We start from the raw sequence: 14,536 nt of genomic DNA on the forward strand, positions 1-14,536 counted from the left end.
TGGCAGGTGAAAGTAAACAAATATTGGGGGCTTCAGTGGATAGGCATATAGAAAAAATGTTCCACGTAAGTCAATCACTGTGATATTGGCTGGAAAACAACTCATGCTTGTGGCTGGGTTAAGGCTTGTATTACAGATTTGTTATCACCCCTGATGCCTTGGACAAAACACCTTACTGGCTTTTTCACCGGCAAAATGATGAGTATTTCAGGGTCTCACTGTCAGCAGGATAATTCCTTTGAATCTGAATACAGACTTAAGCCTTTAGGTTCAGGAGATACTTCAGGAGCTAAAGGCTCAGAAAATCTTCACGGCAGTCAGAATTTGGGCGTGGCACATCCATTTTGCAGGCGGGGACGGTGATCAAACCAGATGTTTAAAGGGAACCGCGTTCTGGAATTGCGGTTCAGGCGACAACTGATAAAGCTCAACATTGCCTTGGTGGAGAGGGTATCCTCAAGTCCAGTGGCCAGGCTGTCTGATAACTACAGACCCCTCGCATACTCTCCGTCCTCTGCCCCTTCGATGTCCAATCCTTTCCATATGGGGCAGCTGGTACCGGCAGCCCACGTCCTTTAACAGCCTTTGACAATATCACAAAGCAATCATAATTTTAGGAACCTCTTCACAAATAACAGAAAACACCTTCATTCGGGATTTGCAAGCAGGTATATCAAGGCGGGGACTATCACAATCCATTGTGTGTTGCTTGAATTTCCAGCATCTGCAGATTTGCTCTAGTCTAGCGTCCCTGCATGGGGTCTGTTACAGGCCGGGTGCCGCCGGAAGTGTTGAGGGGCGGGACTTGGATCCTCGGTGGGCGGGGTCGGGCTCGCGGGGTAATCGATCCGGCATGGGGTCTGTTACAGGCCAGGTGCCGCCGGAAGTGTTGAGGGGCGGGACTTGGATCCCCGGTGGGCGGGGTCGGGCTCGCGGGGTAATCGATCCGGCATGGGGTCTGTTACAGGCCAGGTGCCGCCGGAAGTGTTGAGGGGCGGGACTTGGATCCTCGGTGGGCGGGGTCGGGCTCGCGGGGTAATCGATCCGGCATGGGGTCTGTTACAGGCCAGGTGCCGCCGGAAGTGTTGAGGGGCGGGACTTGGATCCTCGGTGGGCGGGGTCGGGCTCGCGGGGTAATCGATCCGGCATGGGGTCTGTTACAGGCCAGGTGCCGCCGGAAGTGTTGAGGGGCGGGACTTGGATCCTCGGTGGGCGGGGTCGGGCTCGCGGAGTAATCGATCCGGCCACGGCTGAAGATGGCCGAGTACCAGGCCGTGCAAGGCGGCGCTCTCCGGCTGAAAGGCGTCGCTGATCTCGGTGTTAAGAAGTAAGGAACCGGTACTGGGATCTGGCACGGGCGGGGGGTCATCGGGCCTAAGGTCGAGGTCTTCCCCCAGGAGGCTGTGACGCGCTGAAAGCGGGGAGGGCCTTTGCCCGGGCATCGGTAGCAGTTCAGGGAGGCTGGTTCCGGAGCGGGCCGGCTGTTTGTCTGGAAACCCGCGGGTTCCAGCTTCTGCTCCCGTGTAGGGAGACGGAACCCGGGCCCGACCTGGGAGGTATGGTACTGTAAGAGTGTTGGCTCGCTGACCTGAGAGGGCAGGTGGGCTTCCTAGTACAACAAGGACAAGATCCTGAAGACTGCAACGATTCTGGCTGGAAATGTAACCCAAGTGCGTTCCTTGTAGTTGTGGCGTGAGCCGTGTATCAGAGGATCTTGCTCGTCTCTCAGTTGTGAAGATTGAAGTACTTGAAACTCAGTCACTGAAGATTACTTTAAACGGGCTTGTATTTATTAAACGCAAAGTTTTCTTTCATTATGGAGGAATTTAACGTGGGGGGGTTATATGGGAGGCAGGGTTTGAGGGTCGGCACAATATTGTGGGCCGAAGGGCCTGTAATGTGCTGTACTATTCTATCTATGATTCTATTACCCCAAAACTGCTGAAGTGAAAGGAGATGGTAAAACTGGATCAGATCAGTGCCTATATTTTCCAGCACAACTATAGGTGGTTAAATTCGGCTGTTGGATTCCTAAGCTGAGTCAGAATGACAACAATCAGAACCTCACAGAAAATTTGGGATTTCTCGTGCTTCAGTGATACTCTAAGTGTTTGAGTTCTTAATTTGGCTAATCCTGCAAAAGATATGCTCAGTTTTCCACCTAGTGTTGGTCATATTTCATAATACTGATATGATGAACATAAGGTGTGGGAAATATTCAGGTTGGCCTCATCAATGGAGGTTTAATACTTCACGTGAATATCTTCAAATAATGAACGTTTTAGAGAATGTGCAGCCTTTATAATATAATATGGATACTTTTAAATAACACTAGATAACAAATTTTTTTGAAGTATTGCTTCTAAAGAATTTTTTATGACAATCTGCTTGAAGCTGAACCCAAATATAATTTCAGACTACTTGTGTCATGTAGGAATTTAGAGAAACCGGAAATTAGCTTTTATTGAACATAATGTGTTTAATTGTATGACAGTGCTGATACTTTACAATAGTTTAAATAAGCTAAAAAGGATTTGGTGATTTTCATTTGTCTTCGTCTGAGGCTTCTTGCTTAAGTGTCCAACAATAATCAGCCAGCATTGATGAATTCCAGTCGCCCTGATACTGTTTCTCCACGACCACAATATCCTGATGAAACCTTTCACCATGCTTGTCACTGACAGCACCAAGATTTGCAGGAAGGCATCTAAATGGGAGTGCAGAAAATAAATCTTTAGTAGCATGTTGCACTACATAGTTTTGTATGTTTGAAGCATGTTATCAGTCAGCTGCATGTGGTTTGGTGCTCTGTCGTCATGAGCATGCCTTCCATGTGATTTTCTCAGGTTGCACTGTAAGTTCTTTGAATTGCCTGTCTTCGACCTGCTTGATTTGTGAACCAACAAAAATGCCTTCCTTAATCTTGGCATCAGTTATTCTGGGAAGCATCTGTCTCAAATATCGAAATCCTTCATGGAAATGTATAGCTTTTCTGAAACCACATCTGTCCTAGGCATTGCTGGACAAGATAGAAAACTCTTCAGCTTACATTGTGGGCAACATTTTAATTGGCTTGCATTATGAATTGAAATAACAAAAGTAGGCAATTCCAAAAAATGGTGTGTGTGAGGGAAATTTCGGTTCAGCCCAAAATCCATAAGATACATCCATAAATATTCAAGAAGCAAATGTTTTGTTGTTGAGTGTACCTGCTCTTCATGCATTAATGTCCTTGCTTAACGTGCTGTATAACTCAACCCTGACCTGGTCTGTCAGTGATTAGGAAGTTTCAAGTGTATTCTATAGAAGGACTTTGGAGAGCATAGGTTGCTATAACACTTGTTTACAGTTTTAGTTGTGTTTAATATGACAATATGCTGAATGCATGAACTGGTTAACAGAATGTGACTGATTGGGATGAAGAATTCTATCTCCCTCTTTGGTTCAGTTGCTCGCATTGTTGGTTCCAAACAGAAGGATCTTGATGCCAATTCAGTACAATACGGCTGGAAATGATGAATACTGGTCCTACCTAACATTTTGCGTTGGTGTTAGGAGATTCCATGTCACTTAGCTTGAAGAACAACTTAGTCCAAGTGTTTTAGAAAATAATTATTTTTTCACTTTAAATTATTTGATCACTGTCATATTACTGCTGGTGGGAGCATATTGTATGCAAATGAAATGCTTTATTGCTTTATACTACTATAAAGTATCCCAGAATATTAATGTGCTCTGGGACAACATGAAGTGGATGGAAGACACTTTGTAAATGTAAATCTCCCTCAAAGGTTCAGTGAGTTAGTCTTGACCTCTGATGCTAGCTGTGTGGGGATGACACATTCTACCAGTTACTATGTTGGTTTTCTCTGGGTATCCAGTTTCTTCCTGAAGATCGAAGATGTTTGGTAGGTTAATTAGCCTGTAGTGAATGCAAAATCTGAGGGTGGGGAGCAAGGGGGCTGATGGGAGAATAGGTTTCTGGTACAATTATTGGGGGAATTGGATTGTTGTTGTCAGACGACATGGACAATGGATTGAAGAACCTCATTTCTTAAGGAAATATGGAGCATGGTTAGCTTTTTATTCAATGTAGTCAGAGGTCTAAAAAATGAGTGATTAAATGAAAGGTTGGGTACCAAAGATAAAGAAATATGAGAGAGAGGAAAATAGGTTAGGAAGAAGACCACAAAGTTCAAATTTTAATAATTTGTTTGTAAATCTCTGACTATTAAATGTGAAGAGATTAATTTCTATACGGTACATAACCTTGTTTCTGAAAAAATTCCTCAGCAATGGTTAATATTTCAGAGGACATTTATTCTGAAATTATGACAGATTGTCATAATTATCACAAATTGTCACAAATTATGTCAGATTTATTGTAAATACATTGCATGTAGTTCTTGCGTTCTGATGGTGAACCCAAAGCTAGGTGTGGCCCTCCCCCACCAAAGCTCATGGTGATGTACTGCAGCATTTATTTATTCCACTTTGCTCCTTTCTGTTACTTTATCATTTTTTCTTACAAAATTTGTGCTATTCTGCTCTCATTTTGAAACTGTATAAGAGTATCCAAATAAATATATATATAATTTCTGTGCACCCACAGACCCATTCTAATTCTCTTCTCCCCAGTAAACCCATCACGCTCACCCTTGTCCATCCCTCCCACCCTGGTAAACCCATTCCTTCCCGCTACCTGTTTTGGACCTACTGCTTCATCCATCTCTGCCTGTTCTTCTTTTTGTTACATTGTGATCACATTGTTCTCCAATTGTCCCTGCTTCTCCTTCTGATGGATTCTAGAACAAATACTGAAATGGAAGTCTTCTGTGCTTGCTTTTTCAAAAAAAAAAACAGGAAGAAAAAGAAGAATAAGGAAACCAAGAAAATGCTGGAACAGATCACCTCAAACAAGCAGCAGCATGAAGATGGTGGAGAAAGTAAACGAGCGTTTATAGACAAGAGGACTCCAGCACAAAAGGCATTTGACAAGATGCAGGAGAAGCGAGTAAGCTGTTAAACATAGTGAATGAAAAGAGAGACCCTATAAGTAGTGCAGATCCACAGAGAGTAGATACCCTTAAAGAGAAAAATAAGAACAAAAGCATGTTAACTTTTGTGTATTTGTTCTGTGTCAGAGCTGGAAATTTTGAGCATAACCCAAAAAAATGCACAAAGTGCTGGAGGAACTCAGCAGTTCAGGCACTCCTGATGAAGGGTCTCAGCCCAAAATTTCAGCTGTTCTTTACCATTTGTAGATGCTGCCTGATCTGCTGAGTTCCTCCAGCATTTTGTCACTATTGCTCAAGATTTCCAGCATTTGCAGAACCTCATGTATCGCAGAGCTGAAAGTGATAGGATTATGAACTAAATACAGTGGATGGGAGAAGTAACAGGAATGAGATTGTATGAATAACAGAGGAAGATTTTACAATAGTCATTTGTGTGATGCTCTTCTCATGAAGAAAGAAAAAGACACATTATTCGGGGTAGTGTGTTGTCATAGAAAGGGCAACACAGTGGCACTGCTGGTAAAGCCACTGCCTCATGGCTCTAACAACCTGGTGTTCCATCCTGGCCTAGGCAGCTGACTGCAGAGCTTGCCTGTTCCTCTGCATGCTCAGGTTTTCTTCTACTTTACAAAGACATTGGGCTGATGGGTTGGTTGCTCCTGGTGTATAGCTGGGTAATACAATCTGGGGCAAATTTATGGGAATGTGGGAAGAATAAAATGGGATTAGCGTACTTGAATGTCTTATATCGGGAGTAGGCTTGACAAACCAAAAGCCTTGTCTCCGTAATATCACCGATGTTTCTATTTTAATAGTCAATCTGCAGGCAGTTGCAATCTGAAGCAAAGCAGGAGAATCTTATTGAAGAGATGGGATAGAATAGCATTCATTGTCTCTCACTAGAGACAAGAACGTGCGTATTACTTGATCAGGTCATTTTGGCCTTGGACTCCTGATTTGCTGTGCTATATAGGAGCAGTTGAGGCCATCAATTAATCACCCATGATTAAATTGAATGGTATGCCAGGTTTAGAGCCAGCTGGCCTACTGCTCCTGTTTTCTTGTATTCATTGATACGATAGAGATTTCTGGTTAGAGAAAGAAGAAATGACTGAGTAATGTTTAAAATTGAGCAGAAAAATATCAAATGTGAAGTAGAAAAAGTTCATACACAGAAGCACACCCTGTATGCATACATAAATGCTTCAGTGCAGAAATGATAAAAGTTAAATAGGAAAAATGGAAATGTGGATAAGTACTAATATTATGGTTGCCTTTTTGCTGTCTACTAAACGGATATCTTGCAGTCTTTATCCAGTTTGATATTACCCTGTTGGCTCATTCAAAGTCTTTGCTTAAAAGCTTTGCAGAAAATTTATTCAGTACTGAACTACTCAATATCACACACCCTTCCTCTCCCCTTTTCTCAATGTTGTTTGCTTTATGGGATTTACTGTTAGATGTATCCTCACACCTCCAAGTAATTTTGTAAAGCTTGTGGCCAACTTTATTTAACTTTCTTCCTACTTTTTTAAAAGCAATTTCCTGATTTTTTTTTTCATGCAGCAAATTGAAAGGATCCTAAAGAAGGCATCAAAAACCCACAAACAGAGTGTTGAGGTAAGCTTATTTAAAGAGCTTAAAATAAGTGTCTTTTTAATGTAAAATTGAGAAATTCATTTTAATTTTATTTTTAATTCACTGGGAATGACTGAGATTTATTTTGTCTATCTTTTAAGCAGAAAAGTTATTTCTGGATCTAGAAATGGGAATTAAATCAGTGCAGTTGAGGGAAATGTGCATCAGGAAATATCTAGGCAATAGTGATCACAGCATACCAAGTTTTAAAATAATATTTGAGTAGGACATGCAGTGCCTTGAAAAAGTATTAAACTATGTTCACATCTTACTGTCATTTTCTAAATTTAAAATGTATTGAAGTAGGATTGAGCTAATCTAAAAAACATAGTACATCATGTCAAATCAAAAGAAAAATTCCAAAACTTGTCAACAATTTACTAAAAATTAAAAAGCAAAACTGAGGCTGAAAAAGTATTCATCCCTTTTGAGATTACTAAGCTAACTTTCCTCAGGTGCAATGTACTGTATGACCTTAACAGTTCACCCAATTTTTTGACGTAGAAAATTGGAGGATCACCTGTTCTCAGTGAATTCATGAGAATAAACAACTCCTCTCTCGGTAACGTCCATCAGTATGGTAGATTTTAAACAGACCAAACCAAAATGAAGATAAAAGAGCATTCAAGACAAGTCGCGGAAATGATAACAGAGAAGCACAGATCTGGGGAAGGGTACAAAGCCATCTCAAAGGCACTGAGCATACCTTGGAGCTCAGTGCAGAACATGGTGGAAAATGTAGGTGGGGGGGAATGAAATCAGAGCCACACTGTCTAGGTCAGGCTGCCCCTCTAAACCTAGTCACCAAAGAAGAATGGCGCTTATACTGTGTGCTATCTGTCATTCACAGTGAGCTGCAATTGGAGATGAAGTTCATTGGTCCATAATCTCCAAGGCCTTACGCAAAGTGGGTATTTATTGGAAGAATGGCAAGGAAGAAGCCCTGGCTAAAAAAAAAATAATCTTGTCAGTAAAGACTTTGCAAAACATTACTTAGAAGATACTGAAATAAATGTGGAAGTAAGTCTCATGAGACTAAGGTGGAATTGTTTAGCCTCAATTCTAAGCAGTATATGTGGCATGAATCTGATACTACACATCACCCAGAGAACACCATCCCTATGTGAAGTGTGGTGGAGGTAGCATCATGTTATGGGGATGCTTTTCAGCAGCAGGGGCTGGACATCTGGTCAGGATTGATGAGAAGATGACTGTTGCTAAATACAGAGAGATCCTGGATTTAAAAACCCGCTAGCTTCTACCAGAAAGCTTAAAATGGGGAGGAAGTTTGTCTTTCTGGAAGACAATGACCCAAAGCACACTAGCAGAGCAACTATGGAGTGGCTTCAAATAAAGAAAATTGATGTCCTTGAGTAGCCCAGTCAGAGTTCTGCCCTTAACCTGATCAAGTATCATTGCAAAACCTCAAGATTGCTGTCCATCGACACTCCCCAACTAACCTGGCACAGCTTAAGCAATTTTGCAAGGAAGAATGGGCAAATTTTGCTCCCATCACATTTAGTAAAACCAATGGAGACTTGTCGTCTTGCAGTACCTGAATCAAAAAAGACTACTGACTCTAATAACTGTGAGGTGGTTCAACTAAGTAATGAGCAAAGGGGGGGTGGGGGAAGAGGTGAATATTTTGCATTGCAGACATTTTGGTTTTTAGTTTTTCATGCTTTATAATTCTTCTTTGGGTTCTACTGTGGGGGGAAATTGATTAACAAATAAAAATTCACAGTTAAATGTGTATTATAAGCAGGGATTTTGATCAATTTATGTGAACAAAGGGTTGGGGCTGGATACTTTTACAAGGCACTGTAATTGAGACAGCGGTCAATGTACATGATTGGTCGATGAAAATGAACAAGAAAATTGAATAGGTAGAATGGGTATTTTATAATTTAAATTAAGGAGGAATGTGTTCTGCTTAAAAATATGGAGAGCAATGAAACAAATTGGATGAATTAAGAAATACATTAGTCATAAATGAAACTAAAGAAATATGTATTAAGAGCAAAGGATTAGGGGCTGAGAAAAACGTTTAAAATTACTTCAAAGGTACAGGGAAATTGAATTTAAATGATCGAGGGACACAGAGGAAATAAGTATTCTGTAGTTAAACAAATTAACATTCAGAGCAATGATAGTTTATGAATTTTGTCTTCAACCTCTATAATACTTATGTAGCTAGAAAAATTGTAAAATAAAGCCCTGTTCCTCAGTGGCATATTGGTCATTTTGAACTACATTGGTGTTTGCAATAACTTTTTTTATAAATGATTTTCTGCATGCGTCAAGTTTTTATAATTGCTCCTCTCCAATTCCCTTGGAAAAGTGGTGTTGAGGTACCAACTTGAAATGCTTCAGCCCACATAAAGAAGGTAATCCCAGTGTTGCTGTAGGGTTTCCAAGGAGATGAACTGTGAAGAAACGGTGATATATTTCCAAGTTGAAATGATGTAGGACTTATAGGGAATCTTGAAGTTGAATGTTAGTTTGAGTTTGCAGGATAATACCAGGCCAGATAAAGATAGTAAACCAATTGTTTGCTTAAGATATAAAACCCTATAAAAGGAAGTTTGAAATTTTCCTTGGTATGTTGTGAAATTGCTGCTTCCTCTTCTGCTAAAATGCAATTTCAGTCACTCTTAAAATGTCAAACCAATTGTTTATATCTTGTGACTGTTTAATGGTCATGCCTAAGTTTTTGACTATGCATCAAGATTGGCAGCATTAGCAACATAATACTAATGGGATGGCATGTATATTAGTTAGACTGCTATTTCGCTGGTGGTGTTGCTTGTAACCCAGGACACCATAAGATCCAGAAATGCACCCACCCACACCGGCATATGTTTTTGCCAATGAGGAATGAGCATGTTATTTTGGATGAAGGGTCGATGTTGTGGATTAATGCAGTGGTGATGACCTTCTGGGTGTGGGTACAGTCTGGACAAATGAACAGGACACTCTAAACTGTAACTTAAATATTATGGTTTAAATCTCCCTAGCTGCTGCCACAGTGAGCCTCGTCTTCATCTGACATCTTTGTTACTTGTGTGTAGTCACTTTCAATTGTGGTCTAGTGTTTCCAACCCAAGGCTGGCTATGAGTTACAATTATCTTTAGCTCAATTATTGTTTAAATTAGATGTATGTAGCAAATAGTGTTGCAAATTATACCTGCAGAAGTAGAGCTGTATAGTTGTACAGTGTAGGCAATTTGTGGCCCACACAGACGTGACAAAAAATTTAACTTGAAGGAGATGGGTTTTTAAAAAAAATGCCAGCCCTGCAATACATCCTGCCTGCAGCATTCCTTTTGCACCTCACATTTTGCTCAAATGTCCATGCCACATCCCTCTACTGCTGTCTTCTGAGCTTGATTCATTGATGACTATGTACTTCCCGCTGGTCAAAATGCTGATCTGTAACTTTGCCTCTCTTGCAGGAGTTTAACCGACACTTGGATACCTTGACGGAACATTACGATATTCCTAAAGTCAGCTGGACTAAATGAGATGTTTGTAGCTTTGGACAGCATTTTTATTGGGGTTCCTCTTTATTATTTTCAGTGTTCTTTATATCTGTAATAAACACAATAGATTGTCACAGTTCCTATGTTAACTTGCATGACAAGAAGAGACCTGCATCGTAAGTGATGGATACACCAGTGTCATACGACTTTGTAAAAACACAGTGCCTCACTGAAGTATTCAGCCACCAACCCTTTGTTCACATAATTGAATATTACAACCAGGGATTTTGATCAATTTAACTGAAAGTTTTTATTTGTGAATCACATGTTCTTTTTACAATAGAGCCCAAAAAACAGTGACAATTGTAAAGCATGAAAAACTAAAAAAAAATCAAAAAATGAAATGTTAGCTGTTCAAAAGTATTCCCCCCCCACTTTGCTCAGTACTTAGTTGAACCATCTCTTACAGCTATTGCAACTTTTGGATAAGTCTCTATTAGCTTTGCACAGTGGAATAGAGCAAGATATGCCCATTCCTCCTTGCAAAATTGCTCAAGCTACGGCCGGTTAGTTGGAGAGTGGCAGTGGACAGCAATCTTGAGGTCTTGCCAGAGATGTTCGATTGGGTTAAGGTCAGGACTCTGAGCCACTCAAGGACATTAAGAGTTCTTTAGGTTATTGTTCTGCTGAAAGATGAACTTCCTCCCCAGTTAAGCTCTGTATTTAACATCATTCTTCACCCTTAAAACTCTTTTAGAAATACCTTTTTGTGGGTCAATGAACTTCATCTCCATTTGCAGCCACTGACCTCCTCAGCTCACTCAGGGTGACTGTTGGTGTCACGGTTGCCTCTGTTACAAGTGCCATTCTTCTCCGGTGACTACATTTAGAGGGTTGGCCTGACCTAGGCAATGGGGACTGGATACTTTTTCAAGGCACTGTAATTTTTCTGGCTGACCTTGCTTCTGAAATGATTTGTTTTTAACTTTAGAGAAAGATAATAAATAACTTATTGATTGACTTTGCAAAGATAAATACAGAAAATGGTAGCCTGTTATGTGACCTTGAGAGTAAGTTTTTTTACCCTGTATGTGGTTTTATCTCAGCTATTATTTTTCATTTAACATCTGCTTAGTTTTAGATCTTAGTCCACAAACAGCATATATAGTGTTATAACTTGAATCTTGTTAGTCTGCCTGTAGTACACTTTACAGTGAGGCATTGTGGCTGCAGTTTTCCTCTATATACGGTCCAAAGCTGAACTCATTTTGAAATGGGCTTTATTTTAAATGTGACCAGGTAAGTATATCAGAAGAAGAGAGAAATATCCAGAAAGGAAGAGGCAAAATTTTACAAGTGACTTTGCAAAGGAACTGCATCTTCCATTGTTGGGAGTAGAGTTCTGACAGATGTTTGGCTGTTGAGTTAATAGGATGTAAGCTATATTTTGTGAGTCTTGGAGGTGAGAAGGTTATGCATGTGAATATCCAGTTCATCACTTAATTGTGTTTTTGTGCATCATGTTTGGCTACATTAACAGTGACAGCACCCAGTTTCAACATGTGGGATGTTCTGAGTTCTATGTTATGAAAGCCTTTTGTTTTCCCAAATGTGTAATTTGCTTTTTTGTTATTCTGAGATTCATTTTGGGGAGGCAGTTCTGTTGTGGCCATGAGATACAAGGTTGAGAAGAATTCTTCATGAATTTGAATTTCACTATTCAGCTGCCATCTTTTTTCTGGTTACCTCAGGAGATCTTTGGGCTTCTTGCTTTGTGCCTCACTGCAATAGTACCTTTTTGTATAATAATTTGAAACTCTTAATTATTCTAGCATTTCACAGATAAATCATTTAAAAAATCTTCTCCATAGGCACATTCATCTCACCTGGATTCTTTTAAATGCTTCTTCATTACTCTTGCCTACCTTGCTCTAAAATGCACCAACTATTCTAGTGGCTGTGAGCAGAATAGCATTGGGTTGGTTCTCTGCAAATGGTTCATTAGCAATCTTGCTAGAAAATTGTGGGTTGTCATTCACAGAACAGAAACTTGAGCACAAAATCTGGACAGTTTGATGTTCCACTATTGGAGATATGGTTTCTGGATGAGACCGCAAATGTCTATCTTTTTTGTTCAATGTCACAAACTAGGTAATTATCTTAATGTTTGTAGGAATTTTGTGTGAGTAAGTAGTTACTTTGTATCTCCATCTGAATGTAGAATCATTTTTAAAAGCACTTTAGCTGATAAGAGCAATGGGATATCCTCAAAATAAAGTTAATCTGAGGACATGGTAAAAGCAGAATGAGAGAATAGACTGGCACTGGATGGTGCAAAGAAACAATGACTGAGCCTCCACAGCCTGCTGGGATAGCAATCTCCGTCACAGGCTGTGCGCTTAGTTGCCTGCTCTGCTCACTTTCAGCTCATGACAGTGGCTGAGCAAAGCTCCAGTGCTGACGACACCACTGCCATAGGCCGAGTCAAAGCTGACAAATTAGCATATAGGACAGAGTCTGGAAATCTGGCTGAGTGGTGCCACAACATCAACCTCTTACTCAGCAAGACTAAGAAGCTGATTATTGACTTCTGGAGGAGGAAGCTGGAGGTACGTGAGCCAGGGGAATCAGGAGGAGCATGTCAGCAACTTTAAACTTCTCGGTGTTATTATTTCAGAGGGCCTGTCCTGCCCCCAGCACACGTCCAATTATGAAGAAAGCAAGGCAGCACCCTTATTTTCTTAGAAGATTCTCTAAAACTTTGACAAATGTGAGGTGGAGAGTATACTGACTGGCTGTATTACTGCCTGGAATGGAAACACCAATGCCCTTGAATGGAAATTCCTACAAAAGGTAGTGCATCTGGCCCAGTCCATCACAGGTAAAGTCCTCCTCACCACTGAGCACAGCTACACGGAGCATTGTCACAGGAAAGCAGCATCCATCATCAGCAACTCCCACCCCCAGGGTCATGTTCTCTTTCCACTGTTACCATCAGGACTCAATCAGGTTCAGGAACAGTTATTACCCCTCAGCCATGAGGCTCTTGAACCAGAGGGGATAAATTCATTCAACTTCACTTGCCTCGTCACTGAACTATTCCTACAAACTATGGACTCACTTTCAAGATCTCTTCATCTTGTGTTCTTGATATTTATTGCTTTCTTTTTGTTGTATAGTTTGTGTTTTGCACACTAGCTGTCTGCCCTGTTGGTGCAGTCTTTCATTAATTTCTATTATGGTTATTGGATTTATTGAATATGTGTATGGTGACATATACAGTATTTATTTTAAACTTTGAATTCCAAAGGTTCGCTGCTCTCAAGAAAAATGTTCTCGTCTTAGACTCTGATCCCTAGTTTGAGACTGTTCGCACAAGACAAATATCACCTCTGTGTCAACCCTACTAAACCCCCTAAGCATTTCACAATCAGGTTTAATATCACTGGCATGGGTCGTGAGATTTGTTGTTTTATGGCAACAGTAAATTGCAATATATTATAATAAAACTAGCTATAATATGTTACAATAAGTACATTAGGTTTCAGACACCTAGTGCAGGTAATGGACAGCCTTCATACAATGCATCATACATCCTCCAAATATTCATTTTCATTGTAACATTGAAGATGATTGTTGATATCTTATAATTCTTAGTTCCTAACTTGTTGAAGGACTGAAATTGTTTCATTTTCAATCCCAGCCTTTTCTGGCTTCTCTAATCCTGAATGCTTGAAAATGCAGTGAACAAAACAGGTCTGAATTGTCTTGCTGCTTATTTCTCACAAACTACCAGTGCTAAAAATCATTGCTTTTTGGACATGAACACACAACTGACACCATATAAGAACAGTTTGCTCCAAGCATGCTGTAGTGTCTAATGGCCATACAACTGCACTTGACTCATGCTAGTTTAAAATGGATTGGCAACAGTCTCCTGCCCAAATCAAGAGGCATGCTGTCCTAAATAAATGAAAGGAATCCCGGCTATTTTCGCCATTAATTTTTCCTCTTAAAGAGTTGGCCCACATAAATAGCTGCACCAATAAAATGATAGCCCAATTAACCAAAATATCTGCTATATTGGAGGGTGTGTGTGTTGCAAAAAGAGGGAAAGTACTCAGGTAGTGTTCATGAATTCAATGTCCCTTCTGAAATCTGATAGCTGAGGGGAAGAAGCTGTTCTTGAAACATTGTGTGCTGTATTTTCATGCTGCTCTTACTTCCACCTTGATGGTAGCAATGAGAAGAAGGCATTTCCTGGGTGATGGGGTGGGAGGAGAGGGTGGCAGCATCCTTAATGATGGATGCTGCCTTTTTGAAGCAATGCCCCTTGTCAGTGTCCTAGATGGTGGGGAGGCTAATGCCCAGGATGGAACTGGCTGAGCTTACAACTT

At 40.6% G+C, this 14,536-nt stretch overlaps 1 protein-coding gene across 1 annotated transcript; it reads left to right on the top strand.

The window, feature by feature from the left end:
- Positions 1-1,171: 1,171 nt before the first annotated feature.
- On the top strand, positions 1,172-11,201 carry fam32a (family with sequence similarity 32 member A). Its single transcript, XM_073068845.1, has 4 exons — positions 1,172-1,327; positions 4,864-5,014; positions 6,585-6,638; positions 10,113-11,201. The coding sequence occupies exons 1-4, from the start codon at positions 1,257-1,259 to the stop codon at positions 10,179-10,181; spliced, it is 345 nt and encodes a 114-aa protein (XP_072924946.1). The 5' UTR covers positions 1,172-1,256; the 3' UTR covers positions 10,182-11,201.
- Positions 11,202-14,536: the final 3,335 nt, after the last annotated feature.

Source organism: Hemitrygon akajei, chromosome 16 (assembly GCF_048418815.1).
Source record: "Hemitrygon akajei chromosome 16, sHemAka1.3, whole genome shotgun sequence".
Classification (NCBI taxonomy): domain Eukaryota; kingdom Metazoa; phylum Chordata; class Chondrichthyes; order Myliobatiformes; family Dasyatidae; genus Hemitrygon; species Hemitrygon akajei.